Consider the following 15,679-nt stretch of genomic DNA (forward strand, 5'->3'; position numbering starts at 1 on the left):
ATTATTAAGATTAGTCTTTTTTTTTTTTCCTTTTTTTTTTTTAAATATTCTGCACAGTTTCATCAGCAATATTAAAGGGGGGGGGGGGTGTTCTTGTTGTAGACGCTACTTACTTGTATCTAAGAAGAGCGTACTAAGTCAAAGAACATTACTGCAGAGTAGGTTGCCTCACAACCCTTTTAACATGCACGTTAGATTACTAAATGATACATGTACATACAAACTGATCTACATGTAGAGGGAAATCGACACCGACAATCTTTTTTCCGAGAAAAAGCTGGTAAAACTATATTAATTCAAATATTCTGTTTCATTTACGTTAGACTGGAAGATCAACTAATACATTTCATGAAGGTTACTTTGAAATTTAATTATAAAAGCTGTTTTCTCGGCACCGTATGTTTAAACAGTCTGGCTGAAAATATATGGATATGTCAGACATTGGCAGATTTTCAAGTTCATTTTTTTATATAATAACTAAAACAAAACATTATCTTTTCTTCAATTTCCAACGAGGTTTACCCTCCCTGAAGAACAAAATGTTTCAGATAGCGTGATATGAAGTGATCTTAATATCGAAAGAATACGATATGACTGAATGGGCTTGTAAATATATCAAATAGGTAATTTCTGAATGCAAATGGGAACAAGTGATTAATCTGTGGATATTGCAAAGAACTAAATCTTTCTGGTCACATCAATATTTTAACTCTAAGAATTCTTTTATAGCACGCAAAGAAAATGTTATTCAAGAAACAAGCTTCAAAAGAATGCATGATTTCAGTGATTTTCCCATCTCTTCAAAATATAAATATATAGATTCTTTGTCATTAAATTTCTTTTATTTTGATATTAAATAAAATTAATTCAAGTTCCACTGTATCGAGAGTTGTTTCAAAAACAAACAAAAAGAAATGATTCACATACGAATTATTCAATAAACTTTAGCGTATAATTAGTTACAAAATGTGAGCAATAAGTTTTCTGGCTAATTATAGCTCAAGCAATTCCTGAGACGAATGCATATATGTGTTTTTTTACGTTTAAACCGGGTTCGGGAGGGTGACTGACTCTATTTTCGGGTCAATAGACGCCACAGATAATTAGTGTTTGTGGGTGCACGACTTGCTCTCTCATCCAATTTTAAACCTTATGCATCTTGACTAACATTGCTTCTCCAATTTATGTCCATTTTTACCTTTCTCTTTTGCTGTACAATTTTCACCTTGTTTCTCGTCATTTATTTATTTTTTTTCATATCATTCTTGGTATATATGTAAAGCACTTGACGGAGTGATAATTGTCTTCGTCGCTATGGATATTGTTCTTAACTATTACGTTATTGTTGTGTTTTTGCTAATATTCACTACGATATTCAATCCCTTCCAAGAAAACAAAAATGTGCTGCAGATTATCGAGTGATCGTTTGGCATTTGCTAGTCGATACAAGCATGGGACATAGGACTGAACTAACTATTGCACAGAGGCTGTAGGAGAGATATGTTGCTTGTGGACTCGTCGGATGACACGAAATCAATTATGTTTAATAGCTGGATTATTAAGTTTATGCCGACATTGGTTGACATTAAGAATGTATAAAATTCCTTTTGAAATGTTAAGGAACGGATATCTAATTCGTAACAACATTTTTCCGTGTTGTACATCGTTTGTGGGTTTTTTGGAAAATTCTCTTCCATTTTGAGGATGCTGTGAAATGACCTTTGTGACGTCATGACAGGGCATCATGCAGCTATTCATTCGCGAGGCATGTATGTACTATCCTATTTTCATCTTCGCACTTTAATATGCTCTCAGCTGAATGTCTTGATTATATCTTCCTCCAAAGTAAACCATAATTTTCAGGTCAGGTGTATTGTATCATAACTTTCTTCAATTACTTAACAAAACTACTATAGGCTTCGTACAAACATTTGGCGGCTTTTCTCTGTGTTTTACTTGGACAATGTTCATAAACTAGGTTTTCTTAGCCAGAATGTCAGACAAGAAATATCAGCACAAGACTTTCTACAGCATAATAATATCTAAACAAATTTTAAATTAATAACATGTGCTTATTATGTCATATTTCATACATACATTTTACTCAAAATAAATTCGTGTCGAAGGTTGATAGAAAACTCTATTTAAAATACAAATGGTTGTTTTTATTCGTAGACAATTCTTTTGTAGACAAATAATCTTTTTTGTAAGTTATTCCCATGTAGACAAAGCGAATAAATATAGTCTAGCTTTGCAATACATTCCTTAGCCTATTCGCTCGTGGTAACCATAATTTGATAAAAATATTCTAAGTAAGAAACCCCAAATTAGATTACCTTTTGACGATGGGGAAAATCGTTGTCAACAATTTTCTAAAAGTATTCTCCGTGAGAGTTTGTAAGTGCGAAAAGGTTCACGGGCAGATGGAACAGCTTCACTCTTTTGCGGTATACACAGAGGACTTACGTACATCTGTATCCTTTATTAATGCATTTGTCAGTCTACGAAGTTTTAAAATGTTTGACATAAAAACGAGTGTCTCCGAAAATATGCCACAAAATTATACTTGTTTTTGGCTTGAAAATTTGTATATTTTAAAAGCTTTGGTATAAATGTTTGAAAAGAAAACTCCTGGTGCAAAAAATCTGAATATTCTAATTCTTATCTCTCGTATTCCTGTACAATTGCTGATTTACATTGTTCATATGCTGCAAATTTCCCTGGAGCAATGTGCTTTCAATTTTCAGCAGGCATGTTTTAATAACCAATTGAATCCTCTAAAGCAAAGCATGGTAAGCGATGAAACAGAATGTATCCAGTTGGGGTTCAATATATTTTTTTTAAAAATGACTAATCTTTTTTTGATGCATTTTAGACACGATTTCTCTAGAACTAATATTTCCGAAAAATATCGAGAGTTAGGAGATTTGTTAATATTTTCTAATTGTTACAAATTTCGTTGAGCTAGACTTAATCGAATGAAAAGAAATTCGTGAATGCACTTGTAACTCCTTCTGATATTTTTAATCAACAGATGATGAAAGCAAGGCGTGTGTAGAATTTACACTTTAAAGTATTCCGAGCACATTGCTCAATTTCCGTGAGATCTGAAAGAGAAGCAAAACTATAAGGTTTATGCCACAATAAAAATACTATCTCGGACTAAAACGCCCAAAAGCACGCTATCTTATCTTTAAAGCTATGAAAACGTATATGTAGCAGCTTTACATGCCGAGCCATCTGGGTCCAAAGATTTTAAGAAGCACTTGGTAAAATAACAACAAATCGCAGCAGGTAAAATACCAATCGTATCGAAAATCATATTAATCGGATTACCTCTCGACACTTCATCCTACTTTGATTACCGACTGCACGTGTGTTCTTCGTATGTTTTGACTCTCGATTCACCTTCTACCCCGTGTTAATTTTCTACATATTTACAAATTTATGTAATTATCGGATAACTCGGCAGCCATATGATTAAAGCAAAACATGGGTCTTAGGGAAGGTTGTTGTTTCTTGCAGATTGTTTTATTTCATGAGCAAATGTATGGAAGGTGTTGAATATTTCCTGAACCAATCATAATATAATTGACGTCAGACATGTTGAAAGTAATTACTAACTGAGAAAATTAAATGCACTGCCTTACATTTTATAAGAATAATCCCAATTACATTCAACAAAGTTCTTAATTATAGAACGATGCTTAAAAGCATCGAATTAAAAACGATGTACTTTTGCTATTCTTTGTGAAAGAACAAAGCCATAGGTAATTTTTCACCCACTAAAAGAAAAAAATGTCTACTTCTGCAGTACGTAAAGGTTATCAAATTGTCATTTGTTAATTTTTTTTTAACGAAATCTGTGCAGTCTGGTCGATACTAAAATGACAATGCCAGTTGAGAAGATGATTAATTTTGTTTCATTAGACCTAGTTTTCAGTGCCAGATTTCTGATAAACTCAGATGAGATGACTTAAGCATGCAGTGAATCATCCCGAGTCTCGTAGTAACTTTGATACCAATCTGATTAGGATAAAGTGTATCGTGCAATTATGAGTTTCTTCAAAAGCACTTGTTGAAAAAGAGGAAAACTACGGGCACATTACAACTGTACATGTTCTACAAAAATTGCAAGAATAGAGTGTTCTCAAAAAATGACGCATTCAAATAGGATTAAACCTTTGCAGCATGCATGTACATTATTACAAATAAAATGGGTCAGAATAGAGATTGTCTTGGGATCCTTGATGACGTTATTCAAGAGTTACGCTATATATAATTAAGGGCAAAATACACGTCATCCTTCATCGTTTAGTCATTTTGCTTAAACGGTCGTTTTGTTCGTTCAAAATCTATCGGATAATTAGTTGGGTTTTTTTTTCTATAACCACAAGAGAAATGAAACTGTTTTGGGACTGCGAACTGGCAAAACAGAAAGCAAACAACTGTCATCTAACTTACAAATTTTAAAAGAGAGAAAGCATGCTTATCCTTCTTTACATAAATATTATACAATTCACATAAATGTACATGTATATAACAAAATAATTAACAGAATGCGATAGCCTGGAATCTGGCAAAACCGTAACCCATAACACTTATTATGTAATACTCGAACGGGGCAGAAACGGTTAGTGTCAAACAATGGATAAATTAAGTGCTGGTCGTTCACTAATAAGTAACATCCAAGTAGACCTTCTTTAAGGTTTGGGAACTGATCAAATTCATTCCAAAATCACGAAGCTGTCTGGGCTATAACATGGATTTAGGGCTTCCTTTTTAATGCTGAAATGTTCATTCTGTAAGGTAATCATTTCTCTTTTCACCCGATTATTAAGTAGAACCAATAACTTTTATTCTCAAAAAAATAGGAAAAGTTTTCAGAAAAAATATATGAATTTCTGTTGGATTTATTTCTTAGTAATTTGAAACCTATCTAAAACTTGGTATGAAATGTAGGTTTCACCTTTTGCAAACATATATCAAAACTACAATTCTGTATTGTTTTATTTAAAATTAAGCACAATTATTGCAAATTTCATAACGATATTTTAAAATTAATTTTAAAAAAAACGGCTTTTGTGACGAAGGGTCTAGCAAACTTTCCAAGACGTCTCTCAGAATTTGCAGTATGTTATAAGGAAATCACCTCTTGTCTTTCTCGAGATGATCTTTCTGGGTGGGTGCAATCGTCCGTAGAAGCTAAGCTAGAATTTAATATCAAGCGCACGTTACATAATATGCTTTGATAACTTAAAACACTGGATGGATTTAAGATATAATCTTGCAGCAGAAGATAGATCTTGTTTAGTATCTTTGTTGATATTCGTCGGGTTAGGGTTTACATTTACAAAAAGAGCACACTTACTGTTCCCGAAATAGTCTCAGATACAAGGCACCTGCGATATAAGGATGATGATCAAACGTTTCGCAAATAATCTCAAACATTGCGCAAATGATTCTCTCTTCGCAGACACTGTGTGCAAGGGTGGGTAAACAAAGCCAATTATGTCATTCAAATGCACCTCGCACTGAGTCAGCTCGAATCGTCACGGGATTGGTGGTTTGCACCTTGATGTGATTACGTCACGTTTGTAGCAAGAGGTTATGTTGTCTAAATTTTCGAAAGTTGTGTCTATAACACCCTCGCCAGGAAATTACACGTGGGGTACTTAAAATCTATTCTAACCAGTGGAATAAATATTGACAAGATCTGTTTATTTTTGCATACGAGCACGGCGCGTGCAATCAGATTTTTTCACAGAAAGTTGGATAAGAAGATCAGTGCTGACAGAGTTCCAGAAGGATTGATAGACGGGCAACCCCTAAAACATCATTAACGTCAAAATTCATCGGAGATGAAAACTTGGATATGTACATATTGTTACAGTTTTTGGTAGACCGGGCGCAATATTGTATCAGTGGACCTGAGTTGATTTCTATGGATATTGTCACAAACTTTGGATATAATTACTTTCGGATCTAGAATGGATATAATTGACCAACCACTTGTAGGAAATGAAATAGGTGAAGAGTTTCTTATTTCTTGTTTCTTGTTCTAATTATTTATACTGAAGAAAGATAAGATTATTTCCTATTACATGCTACAATAAAGAGGGAATAGATGAAACCTACAATTAAGAATGGTTTGCAAAAACCTTTTAGTTTCGCCTGAAATACTTCTTTATTTACTCTTTTAAGAAATGAAACAAATCTTAGAATTAAAGTGTTTCAAAAGAAAAATTAGAAGATCTTCAAATTAGTAGGTGTGCAACTGTGTTATTTGATAGAATTAGCTTATGTTTGTAATTTCACAAAACCAATTACGGGCAAAAATAAAGTCGGATGAGCACTACGGAGACAGAGTTAATATTGAGCAATTAATGGCAAAACACTGAGACGGAACAGAGATCGGGAAATAGATGTGATCCTTTCTCTGCAAGTGGTAACACATGGTTTTGATTACATGTACACATCTGTGCACTATCACCAAGTTATGTGTATGGAAGATAGTTAATTTGCACCCTGCAGGACGAAAAAAATATTGGTTAACATAATATTACGTTGATTAAAATAACGAAATAAAATTCTTCTGGAATGGTACCCTTATGATTTTTGGCAAGACGATAGTCACTTGGAGGGCTAGCGTCAAATTAGTATTTACATGGTAATATTGATGATGGAGGGAAAGGTGTAAGAGCAAACGGGTGTTTCGTCAGAGAGAAATGGGAAAAAAAGTAACTGATGTCACTTCATGTGTATTTTTAAGAGAAAGCTATGTGTAAAATATAGATTACAAAGAAAATCTGATCTGATGTACATTTGTAAGTAAATATCTTCCTCATTTTATTTTAAAAATAATTAAGTATTCATATTAAGATATTAAGATAGCTTGATATAATATATACTGAGTATATGTATATTTGAATTATGGAAGAATATTTTTCTTATTTTTTGAGAGAATTTCATGTCTTAGTGTTGAATTTTTAGCCTACTTCATGTATGGTGTAGAAGCATTAAATATAAAATCTAGAGACGAGATACCAGGGCATATTCAATGGATGAAATTGATCAAGATTACAAATCGTAAATTACACTTAAATGGGGTAAATTACTGAGCGATGAGGTATTTTATTTGCTTGACATCCGCAAACACTGAAAATATTTGTATATCGAACATGTATTTAATGAGATTAAAGTCATTAAGGGAATGGGAATGGCGCGAAAATGGTATAACTCTGGCTGCGTGGTTTGATAATAATCTATCATTTTTCTTGTCGGCAACAGTTTCACAAGCTGGATTTAAAGTACATATATACATTTATCCATTTTTCTTTAAAGTACAATGTCCGTTCTCGGTCTTTTGATATTTTTTTTTTTCGTTTTTTATTGAATCAAATGGTTTACTGCAATACTATACCGGAATGTTGAAATTGCTCAACCCCCTTAAAGAGATACCGAAATGCATCGATTTACTATGGAACTATACATGATTGATAGTGAGAGAGCTCATCGTTACCAACAGGGAAATTGCAATTTTCTTGATAATTATAATTGAATTACGGTCAAGTTTTAGTGTTAACAGTTAATATACTTCGACGCGCATTGCTAGGTTAGGCGTTTATACGGTAATAATTATACATTATTTATGAAGAAACAAAGAGATTGGAATGGCACCCGTAGCGAAACCGTACACTTAGGGTCGTAATTGTAAGTCCATAAACCGTATCTCTATCATAAATATATCTAAAATTGATGTCAAGGGTAATTGCAGGACACACGTTTGGTCAAAGTATTATACATTACAAATGAGAACCCAATAATAAGTATATATTTCCTATAAGTAACGAAATCCGACAGTTAACCCGTCTTTCGTAAAGATTATGCATATGGATGTAAAACAGGTATGCAATTTTAAAGTAAAGTTTCTTTCCGTTATTAATAATAATTACAGTGTAGATATTCATTGTTAAGTAAATTAATCGATATTTTTTATTATTATTTACAACATTTTCATATTTGATATGTGATATGATGATTTTCTTAATTGTAATTAAGGCAGGTACATTTTGTAAATTATTAATCAAAGCTCATTCACATTTGACTTTAAAAGTTAAAAATTTTTATGCGAGTGATTTATTTAGAGTTCAAATTTTTAAAATATTTTATTTACTGTACTTGAAAAAGAACACATGTACAAACAACTTAGGTAAGAATAATACCATATTGTAAATTGTTTTACATCTGTTGAAGTCATTAAAAAATTGATGATGTAAACATGTCATATTTCAGTGTTTATCTTATGCCATCCATAATACAGGAGAATTCTGATCTATCAGATTTAGTGAGGAAAGCATTTTGGGATAAAATGAGATATGCATGAATATACATGATAAATAAATTGATGGGCGTCGTTTATTTCCTTAAGGTCAAGATCTAGTAAATGACTTTAGACTGTCTTTTTGGTGCTAGATCCATTATGACGTCATAATTGATTTAAGCTTAATTTTTCCCGTACTTTACGCCTGTAAAAGAATTATGTAGCAAATAAAGCATTTTCAATGTATTCCATTTGAAATCATGTCAAAAGTAACCCCGATATCTATATTCAATTTAATATCATTTTGAAGTAGAGGTTAAGAAGAAATGAAAAACTGTTTTCTTAGAGACTGTGGGCAATATTCATACATTTCTTTTATCTGAGATGGAAAAAACTCCCAAATTTATAAATGGCTTTCTTCGTTTTTCATTAAAAATTACAGTTTAAAATATGTTTTTTCGTCTAGTTTATCAAAAAATTATGTCCCGAAACACCCTATTTTTGCAAGCTATATTTGTAAAGGATCATTAAAAGAACTTGTTTCTCAAATTTGAAAAATCTGTAGGCATCTTTCATTTACTAGATCTTGACCTTAAAAAATGGCTACCATAGAAGGACCTTAGATTTGTTTTCTAGAGTAAATCGACAGAATAAATATGGCTGATGTAAATGAAAATAAAATTTTCATTACAAGTAAGAAGTTTGAACAAAGGGGCTGTATTATCAATTCCTTTTAATGAATTTGTATTGCTATGCAGAATAGTGTACCAAACTTTGACGAAATTTTAATTTCTACAAAATTTGCAATGTCCTTTCCAAGAAGGGTAAACAAACGGCATGATTCATGTACTGTAGGTACATGTATCATGCATGCAAACAAGTACACATTTAACATGTTTAATATAAGGTTTCATATTTGAAATTACATGTATCATCCGACATTCAGTGATTTTCTTCTTTTTATTATGTATTTTTAGGATGGACAGTATTATTGGGTCTGTTGGTCGAGTAGCCAATGTAAAGGTCCGGAATGATGACGATTTGGTAGATCGCCTCAATCATTTCTACACCACAGGCATACTCATCATATTCACCGTGGTGGTTAGTGCCCGCCAATACGTCGGAGATCCCATCCGGTGCTGGTGTCCGGCGGAATTTCCGGGTACTCACGTGGATTACACGAACAATATATGCTGGATCTCTAATACTTATTACATACCATTAGACGAGGTAAAAGCTTGTTTAAGTGTAGCAGAAGAATTCCTTAGATCAAGGAGTTCTTCATGTATGACGAATTTTAAAATCATGGTTTACCTTTCCTGCAAGCTCGGGAAAAACACCTGGAATGTACTTACATCGCGGATGTTAAAATTTATACAAAATGGAGTCGCTTCCTATTAATTGTATATATTTTAGCTGATATCGTTGCATTCAATGAGGATTTGATGTAGACTCTATAGAAAAGAGTTGTCCTACATTAATTTCACTGTTTATAAAATGGGGAGGTGTCATGAATGTCTTCGTAGCACATTTAAGGTTGAGTTCCCGCTTGTCGGAAAGACCCGAGATGTTGCGATTGCATACTGTAATTGAAATTTGAATTCGATTGAAATGAATGAATTCGATTGAAATGAATGTAGGGAGACCCCTTCCCCATAGAGTCTAAAGCTTAACTTCATTGTACGTAAAGATATTACCCAAAATATACTACATGTACAAACCGGACAATCAACTCTGTCTATCCAAAATTTTTATTCCAGAGAAAGTGACTCGATTTTGTATAAAATTTTAACATCAGGTTATGTAAATACATTCGAGGTGGGTTTTTTTTTTTCAAGCTTGCCGGAAAGGCCCGAGAAGATACGATTGTGTCATTGAATAATCAAGCCAGAGGCAATATCTAAATGTCAAATCCAATTAATCCATACCATCACCATAGAATTATTACCCAACATCAACCTGTTTTCGGGGGGGGGGGGGGGGTAGGCTAGTGTGTATAAAAATAGTAATGTTTCAAAACAGTTCCGATTCATTAATTATTAATTTTCTTCCTGATATATAAGCTTAAAAATAATTCAAATTTTAAAGTGCCATATCTATTAATCTCCTCGCAACGAATTTGGAGGGGACATTGTAGCGCACTTGTATTTGTGTGGGTGAGTGAGTGCGTGTGCGTAACGGAAGTTACGCATTTAATAATTTGTATCGAGATCAAGTGCTCCTTTACGAAGGGATGCTCCGTTTTATGGCGCCCTTGTTTTATTTGATTCTGTAGAAGGATTATTACTTCTATGCTTCTCGTATTACTTCATTTAGTTGAACTCTCATAACCGAGGTATATTTGTAAATGAAACGTGGTACCCACTTTCTGTATTAAGATGAAAATTTTCATGTTATTTATCTATCATGATGACCAAGCTACCTTAATCAGGAACGTGAACACAGATATGCATGCTTCAATTTGCATCTGATCTCCTCGTTAACATCGTTACATGTACTATATTCCTCTATGGGTTTTTTTTTTTTTTTTTTTTTTTTTTTTTTTTTTTTTTTTTTGTGATTATACTTCATGAAAATCGATTGTGAAAATAAGACATTTTATTCATAGTGTTCACCAAATACTAGTATTCGATAATTTTGGTGAAATTTATTGCATATAATATATCAACTCTTATATTGTAAAGATTCAAAATTTTCATGGATATTTTAGACTTTTAATTATTCTCCTTTCCTAGAACGTCTGATGGGATTATGAGTTGAGGCCTTCGTCACAGCGGTGTATACAACACACAAAGTCCAATTTTTCAATGAAAATGTCGAAGTATATAATTATGACTTTTCATAAAAGTTAGCTAAATGTAAGATAGCATCTCTGTCCTTTTCTCATCGACTTTTTATTAGCACGATATTCCAATATTATCTTTCAAGCGTTAGAAAGGAATGAAATTATGTTATGATTTATGACATAAGTGTTCTGATTTAGCGCCCCCGGAGTATTCTTACTTGATGGTAGTAGTATTTTCCCATCCTTTATGTAAATTTGTAAAATACTGACAATTTGTATTCATCAGTTTTCCTTTAAGACATCGTTAGGCATGCGAGGAGAATCCATAAAATAACCATTTTTTGTGTTGTGAAGGCCAAAATAAAGGGGCTTTATAATGAGATATCTTATGAATCATGTTAAATGCGAGGCAAATATTAGAAAACATAAACATTTTGGTGTATTTCCCTCTTTTAGCACTTTTCATCTTGAGGCCTTGTATATTTTTCAAACAGTACTCAAACTCCCGAAAAACTGGGTTTTATCGGAGTTATGACTGGAAATTCCATTAGCTTGCCCAGAGCATAAGCTTAATGTATCTAAGAATCGCAACACACACACAAACACGGGCATTAACAGATTGTATCTTCTAGTAAGAGCAAATGCATTTGATGTTATCGTGAATTTACTTAGGATTAAGCAGACTAAGAATATACTAACAGTGCAAAAATGAAATGACTTCAATACATTTTTTCATCCTGCTTCATAAAGTATGAATTTATTGAATTAATCACCAACATTTATGTGTCTAGATAAACTGTTGTTTATTAATAAGTTCATTGCCGGAAATGCTTCAGAAAAGTCAGCGTCTGATGAACTTGTGAAGGGCAGCGAGGGCAATTACGTTCACAGATGTTAAAAAATAAACTACACCATATAGCTTCTGCTAAATCTAAAATAATATAAAAAAGTGGTGCAGGGTCGAAATGTTTTCTAAACTACGTGTAAACCACTCCAAAAAAGCCACGTTACTTCAAAGTTATCTTTTTGATGCTAAAGTATTTCTTTGTGCTGAGAAACAGGAACCTTGACGGGGGTCTTTGAAGTGTTTGTGTAAGTCTTAAAGTTATGTAATTATTGTTGAAACAAAAGTGACTCGTAATATTCAGTGTCATCTAAAAGCTTTGAAGTAAATATGATAAAGAAGCAGGATGTGACATTTCTCACCTTGAGCAATGCCAGGGGAGATCTGATGATATGACTGTGTTACAAAGTAGTGGTACAGTGTACGCAAACTGTGTCAACCTTCCCCCTTTTCTACATATCCTATGTAAAGCTTTTGAATGTTATTTAGTTATAGTTTTATCTTGCAAAACAAAGCTTTTTCTCTGTTCATGGTGCCATTCAAATCTTGGATAGTGTTTTGGCTATTGATTGCTTAGTTTTGCTTACAATGCGCACCTCAGGTATAATGGACCTACAAAATAATGTTATTTATAATAAACATGTTACAAAATTATTCGTAACACTTCTCTGAAAGTAAACAAAGATTGAGCTACAATCCACTATGAAAGCATTTGGTCAAGGAATTCTGATGAAGTTGAATAATCAGAGTTGCATTTTTTCATTTGTTTAGTGTTACAGTTCTGAAACTTCAATCGTTTCAGAAATATTTAATGACATTCATGATAAAATCAAGTATTTGCAAACAGCTTAACATTTTAATTTTTACGCATATATCTTAAGCTACTAAATGATTCAAATGAATTATTTCCAAGTAATGGTATAGAAAATGTTCTTATTTGCGATTATGATGTCAAACGATTTATTTTGTCTTTTTTTAGATGGTGCCGCCACAACATCAAATACATTTGCGGAGAGAAAAAGAGCTGAACTACTATCAGTGGGTTCCGGTAATGTTACTTGTGCAGGCACTCATGTTTTATATTCCCTGTATCATTTGGCGGATTTTAAATGGCCAGTCGGGAATAAATGTGGACAGAATCGTCAGTCTTGGTAGTAATGCTCAGTTTGAAAGTCCAGAAAATCGAGCTCGGACTATAAAATACCTTGTGAAACACATTGATAGATGTCTTTCAAATCAACGAGATACGAGAGGAACATGTTGTGTGCAACTACGACATATTTTGTCCACAAAACTATCCATACTATGTGGCCGACGGTATGGAAACTTTCTCATGGCAACGTATTTCCTCATGAAAGTTATGTACATTGCCAATGCAATTGGGCAGTTGTTCCTGCTCAATGAGTTCCTAGGAACAGATTATAATGTCTATGGATTCCAAGTATTAGACGAATTAGTTAATGGAAAAGAGTGGTCTGGATCGCACAGATTTCCTAGAGTGACTCTCTGTGATTTCCAGATTCGCCAAGTGACCAATTTACAGCAGTATACAGTACAGTGTGTTCTGCCAATTAATCTCTTTAACGAAAAAATATACATTTTTATGTGGTTTTGGCTTGTTTTTGTATGCATATTTTCGTGCTACAGTTTAACTAATTGGATGTGGCACATGGTCGTTCCAGCTACGAGGATTCATTATGTGCGAAAATTCTTGAAGTTGATGGAACGGTTAGGTACAGGACCGGACCGAAAACTCGCGACACGGTTTGTACTGGATTATTTGAGACATGATGGAGTGTTCACGTTAAAATTAATCGGAAAGAATTCTAGTGACATAGTGGTGGCGGAAATCATTGCAGAGTTATGGGACATGTACCGTAGCAAGAAATGTATCCAGATAAGGACTAATAACCAAAATTCTGGACATGAGACGGAAGAGGCGGATGTATGACTAGATAACGGTAGGATACCACGTGGTTTGAATGAACAGTTGGAAGAAAAAGAAATGGAAGATGACGTCACACAAGTGTAAAAGGAGTTCTGCGGGAATGGAGCATGGTTAATTATGGTTAATTCGACCATAATCGCTCTGAGTTGTGAATGACTCGTATGGATCATCTGTGTACTCTAAAGAACGTTTGCAACAACTAGACCAATATCTCCACTCTTACGATGGCTTTGATACAATTGCAGGTTGCACAAAGGGTGATAATTCCTTGCTTAGACTACTAGTAAAATAAAAAGAAAAGGAAATCGAAGACAAAAATATAGATACATGTAGTAGCAAAAAATGAAATTTTAATGAATCTGAAAAAGGGACAAGGATTTTTAAAATAAAAAAGATGCTCAAATAAGAACTCGGAAAATTAGAAAATGTTCAATGAAATTTTTATAACGTTATAAGAATTCCAAATTTTTAGAAATCCACAATCGACATTTGCACAATGTCTTCCTATAGCGTATAAGATCTACACCTTCTATGCATTTGTCGCGTTGCCTTCACTTAACAAAATAGCTCAGGAAGACCAGGACGAAATTTTCGCAAAGAATCTCCTTCTTAACAAACTTGGTGACTATAGCACAGATCATTCCAGTGTAGGGGAAACGTCAGTGTAAAATTAACAAACATACAAACGTGAATTTCATATGGGAGGCGTGCCAAAATCTTCATTAAGGCCTTAAACTGAAAACTGATTCATATGCAATCAAATGTTTTGCACAGACGTAAAAAAAATCTCCAAGGAGGTTCCTGTACATGTTTGAAATCCACCACGTGATCATAGAAAGCACAACATCCAAAGTTTGAACCAAATATGACAAAACTCTAAAGGTGCTATTACATTGCTTTTTACATTATCATCATGTGTTTAAGAGGTGTTTGTAATATTTTTCATTCTTCTAAAGAAAGCCGAGCTTTTTGTCATTCATGTTTCATTTTTCTTCATACATTTTGCCTGAGTAATGCCAGAAATATAGAGCCATATGTTGCTTTACAGTTAGTTGGTAGTTTGAATTTAAGATGAATTGGCTTTTGAATTTTAAAACAGAGATTTTGAATAATAGAATTAATTTTAATTTACCTGTGTCATTTTTTTAAAAAGATGTTAAAGCTGATGCTCTTTTATGTGATATTATTTCGTTGATTATCGCAAAGTTCTCCTATAATTGTCTTGAACAATTTCTTTTAACTTTTTGAAGAAAAGTAAAGTCTGGAGAGAACGTCAGGTAGCCTCAAATGTGTAAATAGTTCATGCCAATCGCTAAATAATACAAACTTTTTAATGCCCTGACTTATCAAGTATATGTTGTCAGTGAAACTAAAATTACATTGTATTATGCTTTGAAATTACATATGTACCAAAGAATATGACAAATAAGTCCTTCGCCATGAGGTAAAACAGATGACTAATGATTATTGTATCTGTTGGGTTCATTCCTATTATATGATGTTCTTCTAGTGTTGAAAACAATATTGTTTGCTTCAAAAACTTTCTCTTATTTAGTCCTTTGAAATTTTGGTCCTTTATCGTGATACTGGATGCACGATTTGAAGAAACCTCTATAAGTGATAGCATGTCTGATGTTTGGGCAAAGAACAAACTTAAATTTTGATAATTTTATCACTCAAAGAGTCTTCTTAAGGATAGATCTTTTAAAGAGAAAACTTTGATAAAAAACGCGAATTTAACGTAAACTTTTTTTGTTACAGAACATGTAAATTTTACCC

At 33.1% G+C, this 15,679-nt stretch overlaps 1 protein-coding gene across 5 annotated transcripts in view; it reads left to right on the plus strand.

Annotated features, from left to right (window-relative positions):
* Positions 1–15,027, plus strand: part of LOC133191911 (innexin unc-9-like) — a 69,038-nt gene extending 54,011 nt beyond the window's left edge. For 3 of the 5 annotated variants that reach the window (XM_061327667.1, XM_061327669.1, XM_061327665.1), the window contains exons 2-3: positions 9,301–9,553; positions 12,932–15,027. In XM_061327667.1, coding sequence (XP_061183651.1) covers positions 9,301–9,553; positions 12,932–13,903 — 1,225 coding nt within the window. In that variant the 3' untranslated portion in view covers positions 13,904–15,027. Of the gene's footprint in view, positions 1–1,716; positions 1,770–5,554; positions 6,031–9,300; positions 9,554–12,931 lie in introns of those variants that run through there. The other 2 variants (XM_061327666.1, XM_061327668.1) reach the window with 2 other exon arrangements.
* The last annotated feature ends 652 nt before the right edge of the window (positions 15,028–15,679 follow it).

This window comes from Saccostrea echinata, unplaced genomic scaffold, assembly GCF_033153115.1.
Source record: "Saccostrea echinata isolate AGI-Se365-2 ecotype Australia unplaced genomic scaffold, CSIRO_AGI_Sech_v1 ptg000025l, whole genome shotgun sequence".
NCBI classification, from domain to species: Eukaryota; Metazoa; Mollusca; class Bivalvia; order Ostreida; family Ostreidae; genus Saccostrea; species Saccostrea echinata.